Source organism: Lates calcarifer, linkage group LG6 (assembly GCF_001640805.2).
Source record: "Lates calcarifer isolate ASB-BC8 linkage group LG6, TLL_Latcal_v3, whole genome shotgun sequence".
Taxonomy (NCBI): Eukaryota; Metazoa; Chordata; class Actinopteri; family Centropomidae; genus Lates; species Lates calcarifer.
The window spans coordinates 26,392,950-26,414,268 of NC_066838.1; the positions used below are offsets into that span (position 1 = coordinate 26,392,950).

The 21,319-nt window shown below is 43.2% G+C and overlaps 2 protein-coding genes across 4 annotated transcripts; one reads left to right on the plus strand and one right to left on the minus strand.

Moving 5' to 3' along the window:
- Positions 1-49: 49 nt before the first annotated feature.
- rfc2 (replication factor C (activator 1) 2) lies at positions 50-2,435 on the plus strand. The gene is made up of 6 exons (XM_018676041.2): positions 50-488; positions 900-1,005; positions 1,090-1,191; positions 1,286-1,544; positions 1,633-1,893; positions 2,125-2,435. Exons 1-6 carry the CDS (start codon positions 65-67, stop codon positions 2,233-2,235), a joined length of 1,263 nt encoding a protein of 420 aa, XP_018531557.1. The 5' UTR covers positions 50-64; the 3' UTR covers positions 2,236-2,435.
- Positions 2,436-2,851: 416 nt separating this feature from the next.
- On the minus strand, positions 2,852-19,022 carry LOC108883147 (protein NDRG3). Of its 3 annotated transcripts, none has more exons than XM_018676045.2 (16): positions 18,842-19,019; positions 15,310-15,407; positions 14,887-14,919; positions 11,905-12,010; positions 11,648-11,768; positions 10,272-10,334; positions 10,114-10,174; positions 9,889-9,975; positions 9,753-9,809; positions 9,560-9,663; positions 9,055-9,120; positions 8,876-8,927; positions 8,691-8,738; positions 8,187-8,222; positions 7,735-7,786; positions 2,852-5,536 (listed from the first exon to the last, which is right to left on the minus strand). In XM_018676045.2, the coding sequence occupies exons 2-16, from the start codon at positions 15,367-15,369 to the stop codon at positions 5,367-5,369; spliced, it is 1,116 nt and encodes a 371-aa protein (XP_018531561.1). In that variant the 5' UTR covers positions 15,370-15,407; positions 18,842-19,019; the 3' UTR covers positions 2,852-5,366. The 3 variants fall into 3 exon arrangements, with proteins under 3 accessions (XP_018531561.1, XP_050927455.1, XP_050927454.1); XM_051071498.1 differs by lacking the exons at positions 2,852-5,536; positions 18,842-19,019 and adding exons at positions 5,550-6,917; positions 13,380-13,565; XM_051071497.1 differs by lacking the exon at positions 2,852-5,536 and adding an exon at positions 5,552-6,917 and having other exon boundaries at positions 18,842-19,022.
- Positions 19,023-21,319: the final 2,297 nt, after the last annotated feature.

The window sequence follows — 21,319 nt, forward strand, 5'->3', positions numbered from 1 at the left end:
ATTCCTCATAGCTGAATTATTTGTAATTCAAAATATAAACTGTGTGTTTATTTGTTGTTTGTTTATGGCGTCTTTCAACTGTTGTGGATGTAAATATCGCGAGGTTTCAGCACATTGCTGTCGACCAATCAGCGCCCTCGCCAATAAATGCTCAGCCAATGAGGCGTCAGCTTGCTACCGTGTGGTTGCTAGGGAGGGAAAAAAGTTCCGGTGCCGTTCGCGGGCTGACGGAGCAGAGGAGACAGCCGTCAACATGGACGTGGAGATGGTGGATCCTGAGCGTGAGCAGAAACCGGCAGAGAGCGGACCGAAGACTGACACAGATGCCGGGGAGGGTTCGTCTAAGAGCTCCGGCGGCGCCTACGAGCTGCCCTGGGTGGAGAAATACCGTCCGCTGAAGCTGAACGAGATCGTGGGGAACGAGGAGACGGTGAGCCGGCTGGAGGTGTTCGCCAGAGAGGGAAACGTCCCCAACATCATCATCGCTGGTCAGTTTGAACAGAAACAGGGAGGGAGAAAGATCCGAAGGAGGAAATTAAGAATGTTTTTATCTTCTCCGGCGAGCTGCCGAAGGGTAAAATAAAGTTAGTCCGCATTTTCAGCAACACACTGCACGGTGTTTAAGGAGCTCCATTAACAGGAATCTGCAGCTTTAAAAGTCTAAAAACAATTAACTTCCTTCTAAATGGACTTAGATTGTATTTAACCTAATGCTCAAAGTCTAATCTGGCCCGTTGACAGTAACACCAGTTATAACTTTATTTATGAAAGCAATAAAGGGAGATTTCACTGCTTTTGATCCACTTACAGACCGCATTGGACCACTACACTTAGACTTGTCAAATCTGGAATAGGCTGTTATTAATGAGGAAAAACTGTGTCTGACTGTTGTGATCCAGGTCCTCCCGGCACAGGAAAGACAACCAGCATCCTGTGTTTGGCCCGAGCGCTGCTGGGAGCCTCCATGAAGGACGCCGTGCTGGAGCTGAACGCCTCAAATGACAGGTGAGACTGATGCTGGGAATGATCAGAGACACAAAAACCTGAATTTGATGAATAATATAAATAAATTCTGGTGTTGTTTTTTAGGGGGATTGACGTGGTGAGGAACAAGATCAAAATGTTTGCTCAGCAGAAAGTCACACTGCCCAAAGGACGACACAAGATCATCATCCTGGACGAAGCTGACAGGTGAGACGTGAGGAGTGATCTCACTTCCTGTTTGTTATATATATAGTATCATAACTGTTGCTTTTGCTTGACAGTAACACCTCCATCTTTCCAGCATGACTGATGGAGCCCAGCAGGCCCTGAGGAGGATCATGGAGATCTACTCGAAGACGACGCGCTTTGCTCTCGCCTGCAACGCCTCTGACAAAATCATCGAGCCGATCCAGTCTCGCTGTGCCGTGCTGCGTTACTCCAAGCTGACGGACGGGCAGATCCTCGCCCGGCTGCAGGATGTGGTGGAGAAGGAGCGTCTGTCTGTGTCTGACGACGGGCTGGAGGCCGTCATCTTCACGGCCCAGGGAGACATGAGACAGGTGAGGAGGAGGAGGAGTTAAAGAATCTCAGCTCAGAGACGTGTGGTCGTTTTTGCTTTTACCGACTTCCTGTTTTTTGTATTTCTAGGCGCTGAACAACCTGCAGTCCACCAACTCCGGCTTCGGCTACATCAACAGCGAGAACGTCTTCAAGGTGTGCGACGAGCCTCACCCTCTGCTGGTGAAAAGCATGCTGGGACACTGCGTGGCAGGGAACATCGACGAGGCCTACAAGGTGGTGGAGCAGCTGTGGGCGCTGGGCTACTCCCCTGAGGACATTATCGGGAACATTTTCAGGGTCTCCAAGACCTACCAGATGGCCGAGTACCTCAAACTGGAGTTCATCAAGGTGAGGCCCAGGCTCCGCCCCCTCACCTATCAGAATAGGAAGGTGGTCAAACTGAGCGGGAATGATCAGAACATTAACAGAAGTAAAGAAAAGTCTGGAAAAACAGTTAGAGTTAATAGCTGGACAGAGCAAGGCTAGCTATTTCCCTCTGCTTCCAGTCTTTATGCTAGGCTAAGCTAACGCTGTCTTAACTCCAGCTTCTTTAACCTTCCTTTTTCTTTCTTCCTCCAGGAGATCGGTTACACTCACATGCGGGTGACAGAAGGTGTTAACTCCCTGCTGCAGATGGCCGGTCTGCTGGGTCGACTCTGCAGCAAGACGTTGCCCCCTGCTGCCAGCTGAAAACCCACCACAGTCCCCGACCCCTCAGAAACCACCTTAAACCTGCTGTTGCCTCTTCCCAGTGTTGGACTCTGTTCTTGGGTGTTTAAACTCTGACAGTGGCGTACGTTCTGACATCACGGCAGACATTTTGTGTCTCTGCGGAGACAAAATAATGTAAAAACTTTACTGTATCGTCTGAAATAAATCCTTTTTTCATAGATTAGTGTTGACATGTTTTGGTTTTTGCTAATTATCCAAAGGTTACGATTCTTAAATAAGAGAGGTATGTTGATCTGTCTGCAGGTTTTGATTCACTACCAGACTCCATTGACAAAAACAGTAATTTTACCAAGCAGGACACAGGAGCCGCTGGAATACAACTGCCTGTTTGTGTTATTGTGTGGTACTTTTACTTATAAAGTATCTCAATACTTTTTCCACCACAGAATTTCACACAATAACAAACTAACAGATATGAACGGTATGAAACAATCGATCTACATCCAAACGTTGCACTTTTTACTACAGCACATTTGTGTGCTACAGTTCCTCCAAGTATTTCTACGTTAGTTATGCTACATTGTAGAGAAATAACAGATAAGATTACTTTCTCCAAAATATTCAGGTCAAACTGTCTTTTTTGGATAACGAACTTTATTTAATTACAAACCTTGTTTACATTAAAAGTCATGGAACAACACCTAGTTAAGTACAAACCTCAGTGTAACAGAACAGCTACTGATGCTTCAGTACAAATCTCCAAAGTAATAGTTGTAATAAATATTAAGAACAATAACAGACAGCTGAATTACAGTGAGTATATATAGAATAAAAGAACTTAACATTTGCCTCTTGTCTACAGGTGACTTTGTTTGAACTGGACTGACAGTTTGTGGTTTGACCCTGTTGAGTGTGTTTTAAATACAGACTGGTCATTTTCTCCTCTGAACATCTAATAAGAGCCGACATGAAGGCTGCAAACTGGAAGCTGTTCTCCAGTCCTCCAGCAGGGGGCGGCATCACCCCAACCATGCAGCAAGACGACAGGGAGCAAAGCTTTTAAACTGTTATGACAGAAAAAATTTGGAAATGCAACGGAAAGCTTCGACGACGATCAGGGCAGAAATCATCGGCATATTTCGCAACACAACAACGTTTAAAGTGCAACTCCTTCCTTCCTTATCCGGATACAGATTGGATTTAACACCAGGTGTAAACGGCGTCTAAAAATCACCGACGTCAAAGATAAGCTGTCCAGTCGTAGCATCTGTTGATAATCAATAATCAACACATTATCACTGTCCAACAATGTGGCTCCAAATTTACCAATTTTGAATTTTTCGATAAATTATTGGTCTGAACAATGGTGACAATATGAGATGTTCGAGTGCCTTGCTCAGTGGACCTTGGCTGACAAACCCTGCCGGCAGCTTTCAGTCCAGAGAACCAAAAACTGGAACTGTATTATTTTCTCCCCTTTGTCTCTGAGATGAGCTGAGAGAGGCGGATTCACGGCTGAAAGACAAGTCAGTTACTCACTAGACCACTGTACAGTTTGCATGCCACAACTCCACACTGAGCATGCTGTCAATGGGCCCAATGAACAGAGCAGCGAGCTTCAGTTACAGCTCCACTGCAGAGGAAATTAAATGATGTACAGTCAAAGTAGAAAAGGAACAGACGAGGTAATAGGAGGTCAGGGCTGGTTTCAAGATCTCCATAGAGGATAAAGCAATAAGTCACCTAAAAATCAATCAATTGCCCTCACAGCCTGGAATCCCTGACAAAAAATATCCTGAGGTATGAGTCCTATCGAAGGTGTTTTAATTGTCTTCTTTCATTGTTTTAAATGAGTGTACTGATACTGATAAAGTAAATAAACCCACTGTATCCACAATAGTGTTTGTCTTAGCATTCAGTGTGACTAATCATCAAAATTGTGGCCAACAAAAAGGAAAACTACGGAAGCCCTGAGAGGCAAGTGAGAATTTTTTCCCAGGTGTGAGAAGCAACTGAAATTTCTTCCTAATCCCAATTAACATACATAACTCACTAACACACGATGTATGTATTTTGTGTTTAGAGAAATTAAAAGTCACTTGGAGGAAAACGTAAATGTTTTTGGTCTGATCTGGGCTGGGCTACTGGTGGTGCAATTCAAAATGAGTATTACACTTAAAAACACTGAAAATCAAAACAATAAGAAAAAAGAAAATTTTCACCAGATCAATGCTCAAAGGTGTCTTTGAGGTTTGTGGAGACATCCTAAGAACAGCAGTTAATGTTGTTAGTGTTTTAAAGATTGTCAGTGGTGATGCATGAGAGGAATAAACGTTTCATAATATTGTCTGATATTTAGTTAAAATAACAGTGGATGGGATGGACAGTGGATAGAAGTATGAATGTGTAGTTTAATATTTGAGTTTTTAAACATTTTAATATTGTTTTGTTGATGTTAAAACTAAAATAACAGATCTTCTGTCAGGGACTCGAGGGTAGGAGGGTGAAATATTCCTTTAAGGTCACTGTAATTTTACAGGCAGGACAAAGGTTCATCACTCCATATCAACCAACAGCACCACCATGAACAACAATCAGAGCAAAATAATGATGATTATAATTGTAGTAATAATAATAATACTAAAAAGACGAAGGAGGAATCAGGACCAAAGTAAATGAAGAATAATGAGAAAATCTGGTCTGACCTGAGAAAACCACCTTAGAACAGTCTACTGCAGAAACACAACACAACTGAAGATAAATATGAACCGGCTGAACTCCATGAAGTTACATCTACAGCGTCACCACAGCAACCGTACGGCTCCAGAGAGGAAGGGACTTAGAATATATGAACCTACAGAGCACAGGAAACAGAGCCAACATGGCAGCTGCTGCTGCTGGCACCAAAATGTTTACGACTCTGGTCAAATCTAAACTCTCTAAACTCTAAACTGGGAAGAAACGGTCATCTCTACTTCTCTACTAATGATGTTAGACGTGACCTTTTTCAGCCTTTCTGAGACCAACGTTTACAACTAAAACCGCAGGACGGTTGGTGCTGCGTCCTGGAGGGAGTAAAGTTCAGGGGAACACAGCGTCTGAGGAGGACGAAGGAGTAAAGATGGAGAAACGACAGAGCAGGAGAGGTCCTACGCGGTCATTTCAATGGTGTGTGGTGCCGTGTGTTCGGGGCTGGTGGAGTTGGCGCCCTCTGGCAGCGCGTTAGTCGCACTGCGGCTCCGGACGCCGTCGGTGGAGCCAACGCTAGAGGCCGAGTGAGTCCTGGAGCGAACCAGCCGGGTCATACCAGCTGTGGGCACTGGGGGGCGACACAGAGACATGAAAGTGTTGAAGGAGCAGATAAAAGAGGAAATGGTTCAGGTGTGTGTGTGTGGGGGGGGGTAACCTGGTTGAACGACAGCAGGTCATTTCAGACATCGCTGTCCAACCAGCATGTGCTGATTTGAATCGTGCACAGTGTGGCTGAGCAGCTGGATTCAAATCTGATGACAGTGAGTCTGAGGCGCCGTTCACACTGAAGATTGAAGCTGAGCTGAACCAGAAACTGAGAGAACAAACGCTGCGAAATGAGAATTTAAGGCATCAAATCAGAATCAGTGAATCACTGATCAGAGCCGTTTGTTCTCATGTTGTCAGGCTGCGATGAGTCGGCAGCAAACACTGAGGCCTTTTCCACGACAGGAAATGAATGAACCCTAACCCGATGTGTTATCAGTCACACTCAAGAAGTGATACTACATCAGGATCCTGGTATATTGTGTTTTAAAGTACAGGTCAACTGTAGGTTGTTGACAGTTTAACTGCATGTTCCTGTACAGCTCTGGTTGCTCGGGTTCATGCAGTATGCAGTAATGAGCTATTTTTCCCACTAGGTGGCAGGGCAGGGCAACCAAACAGCACAGTGCTATATTTGATTCTGTCATGAAGAATAAAAAGCTCAGAGATAACTGTTCTGTTTTCTACAGTCTGGTCTCCACCTGATCCTTCGCTGTCACCTCCAGAGAGCGAGACCAGCAGGAAAAATCTGCATTTTTGGGTTGAAAACAGCTCAACACGCTAAACTTTTAAATAATTAAACTAATTAAGAAAATAAACAGCCGATAAATCTATAGTGAAAATAATAAGTTGTTGCCACTCTACACACACACCACTGCTGTCTGTCTGAATGTGGTTTTTAAAAAATGTGCATCAAAAACACTCTGGTTTGTAAAACCTACGATTAAACCCTGACACGTTCTTACATGTTTGAGGCTCCAGGTTAGACGCTGCTACATTCCTGAAGTGGAAAAGGTCAGTTTGTTGAAACAGAAACAGACAGAACATCTGTTATCGTTCCTCCTCTCATCACGTGTGTCTGAGTTTTATCGTACAGGAGACGTGAGCAGCAGCTGAGAATCGAGCCTGAACGTCTACAGTGTGAACGGAGCTGAAGTGTCGACATGCAGCGCAGCCGCCTCGTCACTTTCACTGCAGAGGGAAAAAAATCAGTGTGATCAGCTGATCAACAGCATGCAGACAAACACACAGACACACAAAGAGAGACGAGGGGAAGAGAATGACGGCAAAGAAACAGATGGAAATGGACGGAGGTGAAGAAGAGGAGGAGGAAGGGTTGAAGATTCTGGCTGAAATCCTGATACCTGATTGGCTGCTCAGGTGGTTTAGTACAACATGAGGGACTGGAGGAAACGAAGACAAAGTGAGAGAAAGAGGAAGGGATAGAGAGATAGAGAGAGAGGGAGACAGACAGACAGACAGAGAGACAGAGAGAGAGAGAGGAGGAGGACGGGTTGAGAAATAATTGCAGTTTTAAAAACACAACAAACACACACAGTAAATAAGGAAATCCAGCTGCTGTGTTAAATACACACACTACACACTGCTACTTACAGTTAGTGAGGCAGGGCTGTAACACACACACACACACACACACACACACACACACACACACACACACACACACACACACACACACAGCTGTTTTAAAGGTATTCATGTTGTTTATTTGATAAACTAGGATTAAAGCCACACACTTGTTTGTCTCCACCAATCAGTCCCAGCTCCAGTTAATTAGCGTAACCTTTGACCTCTGACCACCAAAATCGCATCAGTTCATCCTTAGGTGTAAGTGAGTGTTTTATAGGGATTCCCTCGAGGCGTTCTGGAGATAAAAAATGCTTCTTCTGTGAGGTCACAGTGACTTTGAACTTTGACCTTTGGCCACAAAATTCTACTCAGTTCATCCCTGAGTTGAACTGAACCTTTGTATCGTGTTTAGGTGAAAGGGACGGACAACCTGAAAACATAATGTCTCCGGCCATTTGTAGCAGTAGACATAAAACAGGACCATGTTAACGTCAGAAACATGAGACAGCAGGAAGAATTCAGTCAAAGTGTTTCTGAGCCACGTGTTAGCTGTTAATAAAGAGCCATTTCTCCTCAGCTACGAGCTACAGATATGTGTGATTCAGTCAGGGATCATTAGCAGATACTCACTGTAGCCCATCCCCTGGACAAAGTACTTGAAGGCCTCTGCTAGTTTTCCAGGCTGAGGAAAGAAACCACACACTTCAGTTAGAAAGGTTCAGATTTCTTTGCTTTGCTCCGAACCATTTCAGTGTGGACGTTCAGAACAGGTACGACTTCAGATAAACTAAAACGTCTGAAACATACTGAGACCTTAAAGGGCCGGTTCACATGTTTTCACATCGGTCTTAAAACATCTTCACAGGAAGACTTACTGGTCAAGACAAGAATTAACTACACAACGTTTTCAGAAAAGTGTTTTTGCAGATGATGATGATGTTACAGTGAAGCTGACCTTTGACCTTTTGGGTCTTATTAGTGTGCCTCCGACCACGGCTGTCACCACAGGCATAAAAACGTATCACAAAGCTCAGCTGAAGATAATATCTAAGCTAATATAATGTGTAGTGGCTCAGACTCACCTGCACCACCTGAGGAAGTCCTCCACAGTCCGCCATCTAGCAAAGAGACAAAAAAGACAACATCAACAGATTATGATCACAACTTATTTTCAGGTGAAGGTTGATCTGTTACCAAAATTCAAAACCAAACATGGTATTTAAACCTAAGTAAAGGATCTGAAAACTTCCCAACTACAAGAATCTCTAAATTATTCTCAGCTTGAGTACATGAGTAAAAGTACTTGGTTGTTTCATACCAGACTCCACTGACAAAAACAGGAATTTTACCAAGCAGAACACAGGAGCTGCTGGAATACCACTGCCTCTATCTGTTAGTGTGTTTGTGTTACTGTGTGACTTTCAGCAGTGGAAGAAGTAATCAGATTATTTACATGAGCAGAAGTGTCACACAACAACAATAACACACTAACAGATCAAGGCAGCAGCTCCTGTGTCCTGCTCGGTAAAATTCCTGTTTTTGTCAATGGAGTCTGGTAGTGATGTTTCTGGTTAAACAAAAGGTACCTTCAGCAGGGTGGTTTTGGTTGGATTCAGTCTGGAGTTACACTCCACCTGCAGGGCAGAGCACGCACACACACACACACACACACACACACACACACACACACACACACACACACACACACTGCAGTTACAAGAATGTGACATCACATACTGGCTGTTGTCATGGAAACAGTGCAGACACTCACCACAGCATCAACAGCAGGCGACGTGTCTCCAACCACCAGGAGAGCAGGACACCTGAGAGAGAGACACACACACACACACACACACACACACACACACACACACACACACGAGTCAGACTGAGTAACAGGATGTGTGTGTGCGTATTAACGAAACATAATAAATAAAGAACGAGTGATACCTGAGGGTGGTGACTGTGTTTTCATTCAGACCAGGAACCGGCCGCTCCATCTGCAACTCAATACGACTAACACACACACACACACACACACACACCACACACACACACACACACACACACACACACACACACAGGCAACATACACGTAAAGGTTTAGTTTCTCTATCTGTACCTGAAGCGTACTTGAACAAGAGTGAAGGTCGTACAGTGGAGATAATGAAGGACGTTGTTCTTGATCATCACTGAGAATAAAAAGTTAACAGAGTGATAGTAACAGCAGCAGCTGTGAAAACTAACAGTACATGTCGCTGATTTAGAACTTAATCTTGGAAAAATACTGCACTGTTAATAGCAAAGTTCTTAAACCTGCAACAACTGTTACTTTAGGGCCAGCTGGCACTGACATAACCTCACATTGAAGTTGACATGCAGTTATCCAGCAGTTACAGAACAACATTAGCTTCCAGTCAGAAATGTGTTTCCTTCACAGGCTGTGACGTCCTACCCGTCATAGCTGTTGTAGAACATGGCCAGGTTATCCTGTGGTATATCCTGAGAGATGTGGAGTCTGTACGTCTGGATGATCTCCTTATTCTCCGTTAACTCGTCCTGTAAACACAGGTCACAGGTCAGTGGAGAGTCGTCACCTGTCAGAGTGGATCCTTATAAAACAATGCAGTGTGTCTCTGCGTCCTCACAGTGCTGAAGTGGTGTCCCATGATGATGTCGACCAGGTTGCTCGTCCAGCCGCTCAGCTGTACGAAACAAAAACATCACATTCCACCAAGATCCCAGCATGTGCTCGTTAATTTAATAATAATACGTTAATAATACCTTAGAGGCAGCCCAGTCCATCCAGCCTTTGGCACAGGGGTCAATGTTGATCAGGACTAAACCCTCCACCAGACTGGGCTCATTCAGCTGAAACACAACAACAACCATCATCATCAGATGCTGGTATTAACAGCAACAAGCAGCAGCAGCAGGAGGAAGTTGGTGGCGTGTGGCTGCAGGGGGCGCTGTGGATCAGCAAAGTTACAGTGAAGTGTGTTTACGCACAGCCAGTTTGGTGAGGATGTAGGCTCCAGCTCCAACTCCAATACCAATCACACTCTTCACCCTGACGACAACAAACACACAAACACACACCAGGGTGAATCTGTCTGGAAGCTCCTGATAAAATACCCAGCATGCATTTTGCTACAAGGAAGACTTACTGTAGCTGTGTCAGGACAGACGGCAGCATCTCAGCCAGCTCATCCATGGTGGGGTACTGGTACCTGACACACACACAGACACACAACCACTGTAACGCACTGAGTTAGTTTATCATTATCATTGTCTCGAGACGCAGAACACACAAGTTTTTATATCATTTATTTCAAGAGGGTGTAAACACGTGGGTTTAAATATTTTAAAACAGGAGAAGGACGTCTTGAGCTTGATTCCAATTCTTTAAAACATGTTGACCAACTGGGCTAACATCCATTTATGTAAATATTTTCTGTACAAAGCTGCCAAACAAAGAAACATCCAACATCTAAACTGCCAGGAGAAAACGTGCTCCGATCTGTCCTCACAGACTTGAAGGCTGTCTGGTGTAGTCCTGCTGTACTTTCAGATATTCATCTTAGCATCAACATCAAAGTCAAAATTAAAGTAACATGACGGCTAAATCTGGTTCCTACTTGTTTTAGAATTGATTTTGAGATCTTGTTAATCACCTTTAAGGACCTGCGTGGTCAATTTTAGATCTTTTAATCCAGTGTGAACCTCTGAGATGCTCAGGCAGAGGTCTTCTGACTGTTCCAGAGACCAGGCTGAAAACTAAAGGGCCTGATCTCTGGGACAACGTGGAAACACAGCGCCTCGGTCAGTGTCATCTTTAAGTCTCTTCTTAAAACACACGTCTACTGGAGAACACATCCTCTGTTTATTTGAATGATTTATGAGGTTTTTTGTTAGTTTGTTTATCTCACTTTATGAAGAGTTGTTAATAAATAAAATTGATTCTTAAAGTTATTATGACACCAGAAATAAAAAGGTAGTGTTGAGTTTCAGTTCTAGTCAGTGACCCACAGTGCTGAAAATATTCTGTTTGTTCCATTTTTAGTTGATGTGTTGAACTTGTGATCAAACAGTAGCAGATCCAGCAGCTACAGAGCAGCAGTGTTAGTCCAGTATTCCCTCTGTTTTAGCTCCACCACCTCCTGAGGGAAATCTCCGTCTCTTTAGCTGCTAAATGCTCCACTACGCTCACCAGCTGCTCTCTGACTGAGTCTGTCTGCTGCTTCAAAAACACTTCTTCTACAGAGCAGAGTCCTCGTCATGAAGCCTGTGAAGCTCAGTCAAATGTGACTCGATTAAAGATTCTATTTTTAACTCGGCTGGTATTTACTGCTGACAGCTCTGTGTGGAGGAACAACACATCACGTCAGAGCCCGCGGGGAAAAACTGAGGTGTGTGTCACCCGGTGGAAAATGGTAACAAACTCTTGTACGTGTGTGTTTATACCCAACAGCGGACGGTGAGGGTGTTGTGTTGCTTTGTTAGGTGTGTGTGTGTGTGTGTGTGTGTGTGTGTGTGTTGTTACCCGGTGGGGAATATGGGAGCATTCTCCTGCTGTCCCGGAGCATCAACATGCAGAACTGAAAAATGCTGTGTCACTTCCTGCATGTCCTCATAGTTAAACAGGCTGTTGAAGCAAGACTTATCTACACACACACACACACACACACACACACACACACACACACACACATTTATCAATGAGCAGGGTATATCTTCTGTATGAAGTCTGTGTGTGTGTGCTGTGTGTGTGTGTGTGTGTGTGTGTGCATTTTCACTCACGGTTAAGTCCGATGTCATGGTAGGTGAGGATTGTGGGTCGGTTTCCCTTAGCAACTCCCCTCATGGTAACGTGCAGCACACCATGGGCTGTCTCCACATCGTGCTCCTGAACAACAATGCAGCAAAACAACAAATAAACACCGACCTGTCAACAACAACAACAACAACAAACGCTCTGGCAGGAGCCTCGAGGGTGAACATACTACATTTATTTCATGCTGTAAAGTAAAAAACACTCAGCTAAGTGAGCGTACGCAGGAGGAACTGTCCAATATCAACTGAGTCAACAGTCAACAGTAAACAGTCAACAGTCAACAGTCAACAGTCAACAGTAAACAGTAAACAGTAAACAGTAAACAGTAAACTGTTTTGTTTCTCTTTAAAAATCCTGATAAATCACGTTGTTTTGGTCAGAAATCATCGACAAAGTGGAAAACAGATGCCTCATCACCTCTGAGATTGTTTTGCATTTGCAACCAACAAGCAGAGAAGCGTAACAAACGCATGAACGCACCACATTATAATGTTGGACACGGTTCAGCTGCTTCATTTGTTTAGAGATCAGGATACGATCTCATGTGAAACAGCAGTGTGGTCGCCCGCAGGCTGTTTTACCTGCGGTGTGTTCAGCTGAAACGTGGACAGACAGATGAATGGAGTCATATGTTACAGGCTGTGTGTGGTCTATTAATCTCATTAATGAACTGACCGTGGAAACACCTGACAGATCCTGTTAATGCTTCTTAGGCTTCTTCACATTCATGAGCACACACACAGTTTGTCACTACACTGTTTTTTAAATCACGTCACACAGGTGCTCTGAGGGATCTCACACCTATTTCCCACCACATTATTTCTGGTTCTTCAACCAGTTCTGTTCAGGAGTCTTGGAACCAGCGAATGATTAAAGTCATCATTAATGGTGGATCGTATTGATTGCCTGTGAGTGTTTGTTCTGTTATTATAGGTATCACTCAGCAGACCACGTCTTCTCCATCCACTGTCATCACCTGAAAACCTGATATTTTCTAGTTCCAGCTGGAAACTGAATTTTCAGGTTCTGAGCCGATTTCTTTTTGGTGGAACTGCGGCTGAAACAGTTCAAATTTAGGTGTTTAAACTGGAACAAAACCTGTTCTGTGTTAGTGGAAGAGAACCCTCTGAGCACCTGAGTGACGAGCTAACGGTCCCATAAAACCAGGACTTAATATTATGAGGTGAAGTGGTTCATACATTAAAACAACATTAAACATCAAAAGTAGAAAATGTTCTAAATAAAATCTGACTTATTCTCTCCATCAGACAACATACAGCAGAATAAAACAGCCTGCCTGCTAACAGTGTGTATACAGGTAAAAAAAAAAGTGAGCAGGCTAAGTAGCTAGCTGGCTAATAAGCTGACTCCTGTATGTTAGCAGCTGGCAAAGCATGACTCAGGAGCTAATGAAAGGCTAACTGGCTAACTGCTAACTCACCACCCCAACTCCTAATGAACAGGAGATCTGATGCAAATCCAGAGGGTCAGACATCCTGACAGAGGGAAGGAGGACGAGTTTCAGAGAGGTGGAGAGTTTCTCTTACAGACGGCAGGAAAGAGGGAGACGTTACAGAGAGGTCAGGAGAAACACAAGAGGTCAGCTTTGTTGTTGTCCTTTAGCTTTCTGCCAAGTGAAAGAAGAAAGAGAAAGTGGGGCCGGTGTGATTGGATCAAGAGGGATAATCTCTGCAGTCATTGGCTGAGAGCCGTAAGGTCTTAAAAGTCTCAACAGCCAATCACTTGTCTCCTTTCTCTCATCCTTCGATCTCCAGCTTCCTCTCCTCTCCCTCCATCCTGCTCTTCCTCATCACCTCCTCCTCCTCCTCCACTCCACAGGGAAAATCAAATTTCACCACCGGTTACAAAAAAATCATAAAACACGATTAGGAAATTCTATCAGCAGAGACATGCAGAGTGGTTTTAATTCAAGTTTTCTCTGTGGTAATATTTTACTGTCGTGAAATTGTTCTGACAAACATCTACAGCCCTCAGGACGAGTCTATTTAAAACATGCAAATCCAAAATATAAAAAAAACCAGAGCTGAACTGATTTGATTATTGTTATTATTATTGGAATCACTAACAGAGACACACTATGCAAACAGTGTTTCAGGCAGCCAACATGGCTTTACCACCTGTTACAGTGCCATGGTGTTTAATCCTCTAGTGAAACTGTTGTGGACAAACCAAACAGGATGTGTGGTTGTCATGTGGTCAGTGTGCCTGTCCATACCATACCTTTTGTTGTGTTGAGCTTGATGCTAGTTGATTGTTTATCTCTGTGCATTAATACAGAGGTATTTGTGAAACAGTATGTTTCTTCTCTTTAACGAGCTGGATCCTAACACCACCTAATGTCCAATTTTTTGGATCCTTGTGTTAAATATTGTTTCCTCTCAGAAATGCAGGAGGATGTAGCAGAAACTCAGACGTCTCTGACCGGCCTCAGCTCCTGAATGAACGCTAGATTTGGCTTTGAAACGATTCAGGGACGTTTTTAGAGGAACAGACGGAGAGAGAGGCAGAGCCGTGACTCTGTGCTCTAATTTAAAATAACTGATCTGACTCACTGATGTAAACTGACCTGATGTAGTGACGTCAGTCCTGCTGATCAATATCTGTGAGCACAGCTGCTGATTATCAGCCTGCTGTTTTAATATTTATACTCTGTGCTCTTTCCTTTTCCCCCCACTGTTGCATCATGCTGCTCTGATTGATTAAACAGTGACACACAATGTGACTGATCCAGCATCACCTCTGATAAGTCAGACAGTCGTGATGTAGATACATCAACATGGTGATTAATGACTACTTTTTACAGGTTTCTGAGCTTTTGGACATAAAACATATAAACACTCTAATCTGTTCCGAGCTGAGTTTACAACACCACAAAATGCCAAAATAAAAGAATCAGGTATTGTATTGTGTGCTGCTGCTGAACTCACCTGACAGTCAAAGTCCTGGAGATTTCTCCCATTCTGAGGAGACAGAGAGAAATTTAATCACTAACTGTTATGAATTCAGGATATGAGGCTGATCTTAAGGTTTTAACTCAGAAGACGAACATTTCTGTATTCAAAATATGCCGTTATGAAACAATAACCTTTAAGTTGTTGCATCTGTTAAAATTAATCCATTTAAAAGATCAGTACATTCACTACAGGACATTGTTGTAAAGGCTTTTACACACCGGGGACGTGACAAACGCACACAAAAATACAAAACTCAGAAAAACCAACCTCCTTTACGAAAAAAAATTGTGTAGCTTTTTCATCGCAAAATATTCACAATGTGTGAAACTACACGACGAAAACAAGTTTGAAAAAATTATTTGACATGCAAATTGCTGCGCAGCCCCGCCCCCTCACCTGTCCTGTCAGGAGTGGTTTGATCTCAGTCAGCTGGACGTCGTGAAGCTCCTCCATCATACGGCTGCTTTACTGCCAGTCAGCTTTGTAACAAACACCTTCCAGACAAACAGAAACAGGTTCATCTGAGACACTTCTTCTTCTAACGTGACACAGTTTCCATGTTTCCTGTTCATGGTCTTTAAGGTTTCAGTGCATTTACTCCTCCACGCCAGGAGGAGGTTGAGGTGGATAACTGGGTCAACCAAACACAGGACGTTCACACAGGAGACTTGAGTTCAGTTCCTGTGTGAACCCGACAGTTATTGTTGTTTCCTTCACAAGAAGTTTAGGTGAAAACCATGATCTTTTCCTAAACATAACCTGCTACTTTTTATGCCTAAACTTTGCTCTTGTGGGTTGTATCTGATGGTAGGAACAGCTATGTATGGTCGTTAAGGTCGGAGGACTTGTGTCTAATACACAATCACTGTAGTTCTAACTGTAGCTACACATGCAAAGACTTTAAGCCTTAAAAGATGTTTTCATTCACAGTTTCATATATAAAACACACACTATTACGTGGCCTTAGCAGACAGCTGCACTGATTAAAATAAACATGTTTCTATTCCATAAGGTTCACATAAGACGGACTGAGTGTAGGTTAGTATCTACTGTATCTACTCCTGCAGAGAGGTCCTGATTCTGCTGTTAATAAATATAATGTTCTTTCAGATAGAAATTCAGCTGCTACTGAATTTACAGGTCTGAATTTTGAATTTCAGACATTTTCAGTCTCTATGGTGCCTGAATACACCCTGGCCACACTAACAATAGATTATCTGGGTCAGAAATAAAATGATCTTTGCTTGTATCACCGAGCTCTGCCACCTGCCTGCCTGCCTGCCTGTCTGTCTGTCTGCCTGCCTGCCTGCCTGTCTGTCTGTCTGCCTGTCTGTCTGCCTGCCTGCCTGCCTGTCTGTCTGTCTGTCTGTCTGCCTGCCTGTCTCTCTCTGGGTGTCTACCTGTGTGGTCTGTCAAAATGTGTTATCCAACTGTGTGAATCTAATGGAAACAGCCAGTGATCTCTCATCGGCTGTAAGCCATCCAGTTACGTGTGTGTGTGTGTGTGTGTGTGTGTGTGTGGGCAGACAGGTTGGGTAACAGTGTTTCAGCAGAGTGCTTTGGATGGATGCTGAGCTTCCTGAGGGCGAACTGGCTTTGACCCAAACAGAAAACTGACTGACTGACTGTGAAGCTGCAGCATCCACAGAGCCACGAGATGTGCTGTTAAAAATCCAACATCCACTGTTACAAAATGTTACTGGAGATGAAATGAAAAAGCTGAACTGAGCCTCAAATGCAGCCAGAAACCAAACTAGTTCAATAAAAACCTTCACAGGGTCGATCAGAAACATGGCTACTGTTATAATCAGGAAGCTGAGTAACCAGATTTATCATCAAATATCACTACAAATCAAGACACGACTCAAAAAACAGATACTTATGTGTGTTTTTAGCAGATTTTTGGGCAGCATTTTTAAAGGATAACTATTTCTGAACCTGGGCCTTACGTCCCCATATTTTTGGTATAAATGATTGAGACAAAAATCAGTGTACCCAGCCACTGTGAGCAGCTGTCTACATCCACTAAAGTTCTTGTTTTCACCACTGACAGGCTCAGATTGTTATTAAGTGTCTGACAACATTATGATAGCATTCCTACAGAGACACTGTTTTATATTGAAGAGTAAGATCCTTTTTGTTTAACAAGAAACGTCACTATATATCACCACCAGACTCCATAGAGAAAAACAGGAATTTTATCCGGAGCTGCTGGAATACCACTGCAGCTTCCAGCATCTCCTGGTAAAATTACAGTTTTTCTCTATGGAGTCTGGTGGTGAAATACAGCGACGTTTCTGGTTAAATGAAAAGGATCTTACTCCACATAAGAGTTGATGGTTTTCCAGCTCCTGTAGCAGTGGCAGTGATGACGTTTGATTCAACCTCTACAAAGCCAAACTGAGCAGCCTCCTGTCGTAACAATCACACTGTTAGTTCAGAGGTGAACAACATCTCCTGACAACCACAATCACATGGAGACATTTTATAACAACATCACTGCCCACAGCAGCCAGAAGACACAACATCAGACTTTAACACAGCTGAACAAACCTGAGCATAACTGAGATGAACGTGTGTTTGTAAACTCAACAAATCATTGTACTGATAATTTTACATTTCTGATCAGCAGTTCTATTTGTTTTTACTCAGACATCTGCTGATTAATGGAGAAGTTTGTTGAGTAGTGTGTTGCTGAAGCACCAAACCATCGCTATGATTAAATGTCAAAGCTGCATGATGAATAATGCTGGATTACTGTTTCTTATTTCATGTGATATTTTTGATGTTTGTGATGGTGCATTTATAACAGTAATGTTAAACAACAGCAGCAATGAAGCATTCGAATACTGACTTAGACACTGCAACAGGCGAGGCTCTGAAGAATTTGGGTTGGCCCTTGAGGATTAGTGGTCAGAGAAAATTAATCAGTAACTATTCTGATAACTGATCGATCATTTCACACCAAATATTCTTTGGTTTCAGCTTCTGAAATGAGGGAATTCGTTTGTCACCTATGACATTTAATTGAATATCTTTATGATTCAGACGGTTGATGAACGGTCTTCAATGTTTTTTAGTGTTTTATTTAGTTAAAGGTTAATCAATGAATCCAGGAACTAATCAGCAGCTCATTCAATAATGAAACTAATCACTCACAGGTGATTTACAGACGGATATTTTATATTATTTTGAGGAAATCTGGTCCTCACCTTCTACACATGTAAACACAGTCAGTGTAAACCTGAAAACTGTCATTTAGATGCAGTTGAATGATGAAACAGGTCCACAGAAGACGACATGTTGTTCTCTGGTAACTTGCTGTCGCGTTGTTCATTGATCATTTTTCATATTGATTGATTAACTGACACAAAACAAACCGGCTGTGACAGTAATCTCCTGCTGGAGCCCTGCTCAGACCTGAGGTTGGGTTTCCGAGCTGAACTGAGTGTTCCGATGCTCTGCTGTCCGCCCACACACGCACACATGCGCGCGCGCACACGCACGTACGCGCATGCACGCACACAGAGAAAAGATGTAGGAATCCGTGCAGATGAGCTAACGCTAAACGCTGCCTAATTAATGAGCCCGGATGCTAATGTAAGCTCCAGACAGACAGCTTAGGCTTAGCAACCGTTGCTACGGGAGAGCTCGTTAGTTAGACACGCGCGCGCACACGCACACAGACATACATACAAAACACACACACACACCTGTAACCAAATACACCGTCGCCATGGAGGATGAGCGGACACCGACCTTGTTATCTGAGCTAACTTGGTTCACTTACAAGTTAACCATTAACACTAAACAGCTAACTTGGCCGTTAGCTGGCTAATTAGCTAACTAGCCGTTACTCGATCAGCAGCCGTTACCGCAGCGAACTGACCCGAACCGAACCGAACATTACTCCCCGTTAGCTACTCACCGTGTGCAGCCGTTAGCTCCACAAGCTACCCGAGTTATCCGTTTAAAACCAGCGACTAGTTAGCTGGTTAGTTAACTGGTGGAAACCGTAAGGAGCACGCGCTGAGCTGGTCGCGAGCTGGTCCCTCTCCTCAGACTGAACTCACTGTCGGCAGCACGCGGACTGTGACGGGCGGAGCTACGTCAACGTAAACAACAGGTCGTTACATTCCGCGGTCACGAGACCAGCCACAGAAATCACAACAGGTGTTCAAGAATGTAACTATTGTGATTACCACCAATTAAAATAGTAATGAAAACTAAATAGAGTTACTCATATTTTGTATTCTAAATACGTTACATGTACTCTATTACTCTGCACATTTCAGAATTGTACTTTGACTCCACAGCATTTATCTGTCAGATGTCTGATTACTAGTTACCATGGGCCATTTAGTTGAGTGGTTGTTGTGTCTCTTTGTGGTTGTTTTGCATTTCCTTGCAGTAGTCTTGTGTCTCCTTGTGGCTGTGTTGCGTCTCTTTGTAGTCACCTTTTGTCTATTTATGGTAGTTTTTAGTGGCATACGCTGAATGTTTTAATGTTAATGTTGATAACTTTTGTGAGTAAAGAATGGACGAGTAAAAAGAGTAAAAGGAGGAAAGGGTTACAATATTTACTGTCTGTGTGTGTTGAGGTGTTCGACTGCATGAAGGTGGCTGTTGTGTTTTTACCTGTGTTACAGACTCTGTAGTGTTTTCGGTTCAGTTCAGGTCCAAACAGGAATAAATCATCCCCCTCCGCCTCCTCTGTGAAACACTCCAAATTGGTTTGTAGTTTCCACTTTTTAATGTGGGAGTCATGGAAAGTTAAATCGTGATGAAGCCAGATGGGATTATTTTAGAGCTGGATTCTAGTTTTCTGGCAGGAAGAGAACAGAACCAGTCAACAATCCTGGCAGTGTCTCTAATTAAAACACATATTTGTAGCTGTGTGAACTTGGATTACATGACAACTGCATGAACAGACAAACTGTGATTTCTAATTAACTTTACACTTATGTGATTCTCTTCCAGTTTGAGGTAGTTTGTGAATCTAAACTGTGTTTGTAGGATACCACACAGGAACAGTGGAAACTAGGTCAGCAGTGGTAGCAGTGTTTTTTAATGTGCTCACTGTGCGCACAAATACAGACACTTTAGAGGGAAGAGAAACACAAAAAGGCCTGGTGCTCCTCCTCAAACCAGGCATCATAATCAGAACGTCTGTTAAATAATGATGAGATATTTTCTGACATTTTCTCAGTTGATCCTGACTGAAATATCTCCACAAAAGTTGGATGGATTGTCATGACATTCATGGTTCCCAGAGGACTGACTTTTCGTCTCTCACCAACCACCAGGTCAAAGAGTAAATACCTTCAAAGCCAAACTGGACACTCAGATTGATCTTGACCTAGACCACCTCTTTTGGTCGATCCAAATTTTTGTCTTTGGTCCAGACCATGGTCTGAGGCACCTTTCACACCTGCTAATTTGGTTCGGACCTAACTGAAAAAGTCAAAAAGTTCATAGGTCTGGATGAATAAGGTTGGTCTTCTACCTGTACAACGTTCTAAAATTCAGTCTTTGTTGTCCGTGGCTGGTGTAGATACCCTGATATGAAGTTTGGTTTCGGTCAGACCAGATTGTTGTTACGGTTTTCTAGGTTTGCAAAATTCATAAACTTTCCATGGGATTTTATGAGAATACACTGGAAATTTGCAAAACTGCAGGTTAGCCTATAACAGGGGCCTTGAATGTTGTTGGAAAAAAACATGTTTCAGCATCTTGGTAAAAAAAAATCAAATTTAATGTGAATTCAGTTGCATTCAGCCACACTACTGCATCTGAGTCCACAGACTACATCCAGTCAGTCTGGATCAGATTACTGAGCTCAATATGTTTGATAACAAGCAAAAAAAATAATCTAAATGTGTAGCTAGCTAGCCGGTAAATCAGATATGCTAAATGTAAGCTAGTTAAAACCATTTCATTGACAGTTTAAGAGGCTAGCTATCGTGGTGCTAGCTCAGCTGTGAAACTGTTTCTTCTGTCAGTTTTCTGTTCATATAAGGAAGCTAGGGGCGGAGGTAGAGCGGTCACCCACCAACCAGAAGGTCGGTGGTTTCATCCTCTGAGGATCAAGAATATATGCATCATAGCAAAACATGAAGTAATGATTGATTAAATATTTCACTCTGGACTAAAGTCAGACTGATGGATCGACCAGCACTGTCCCTCTGCATACACGGGTGGAAGAACTGGAAAATCCATATTCAGGCTTTTGCTCAATGGACTGTGCTGTGTGGGGGGAGGAACCACTGTCACTAACACAAACACACCATAAGGGAGTGTCCTGGTGGTCTGTGAACACACAGCGAGACCATCTGGCCAACTGGACCTGCCTATAGCACAAAAACACAAATACTGTATACAGTACAGAAACATACAACTCAACACT

Coding starts and splice junctions, on each gene's coding strand:
- rfc2 (XM_018676041.2), top strand. CDS start 65: ATGGCGTCTTTCAACTGTTGTGGATGTAAATATCGCGAGGTTTCAGCA. Junction 489..899: donor CCCCAACATCATCATCGCTG/GTCAGTTTGAAC, acceptor GTTGTGATCCAG/GTCCTCCCGGCACAGGAAAG. Junction 1,545..1,632: donor CCCAGGGAGACATGAGACAG/GTGAGGAGGAGG, acceptor TTGTATTTCTAG/GCGCTGAACAACCTGCAGTC.
- LOC108883147 (XM_051071497.1), bottom strand. CDS start 15,369: ATGATGGAGGAGCTTCACGACGTCCAGCTGACTGAGATCAAACCACTC. Junction 10,335..11,647: donor GCTCCCATATTCCCCACCGG/GTAACAACACAC, acceptor TGTGTGTGTCAG/GTACCAGTACCCCACCATGG. Junction 9,121..9,559: donor TTCTACAACAGCTATGACGG/GTAGGACGTCAC, acceptor TGTGTGTGTTAG/TCGTATTGAGTTGCAGATGG.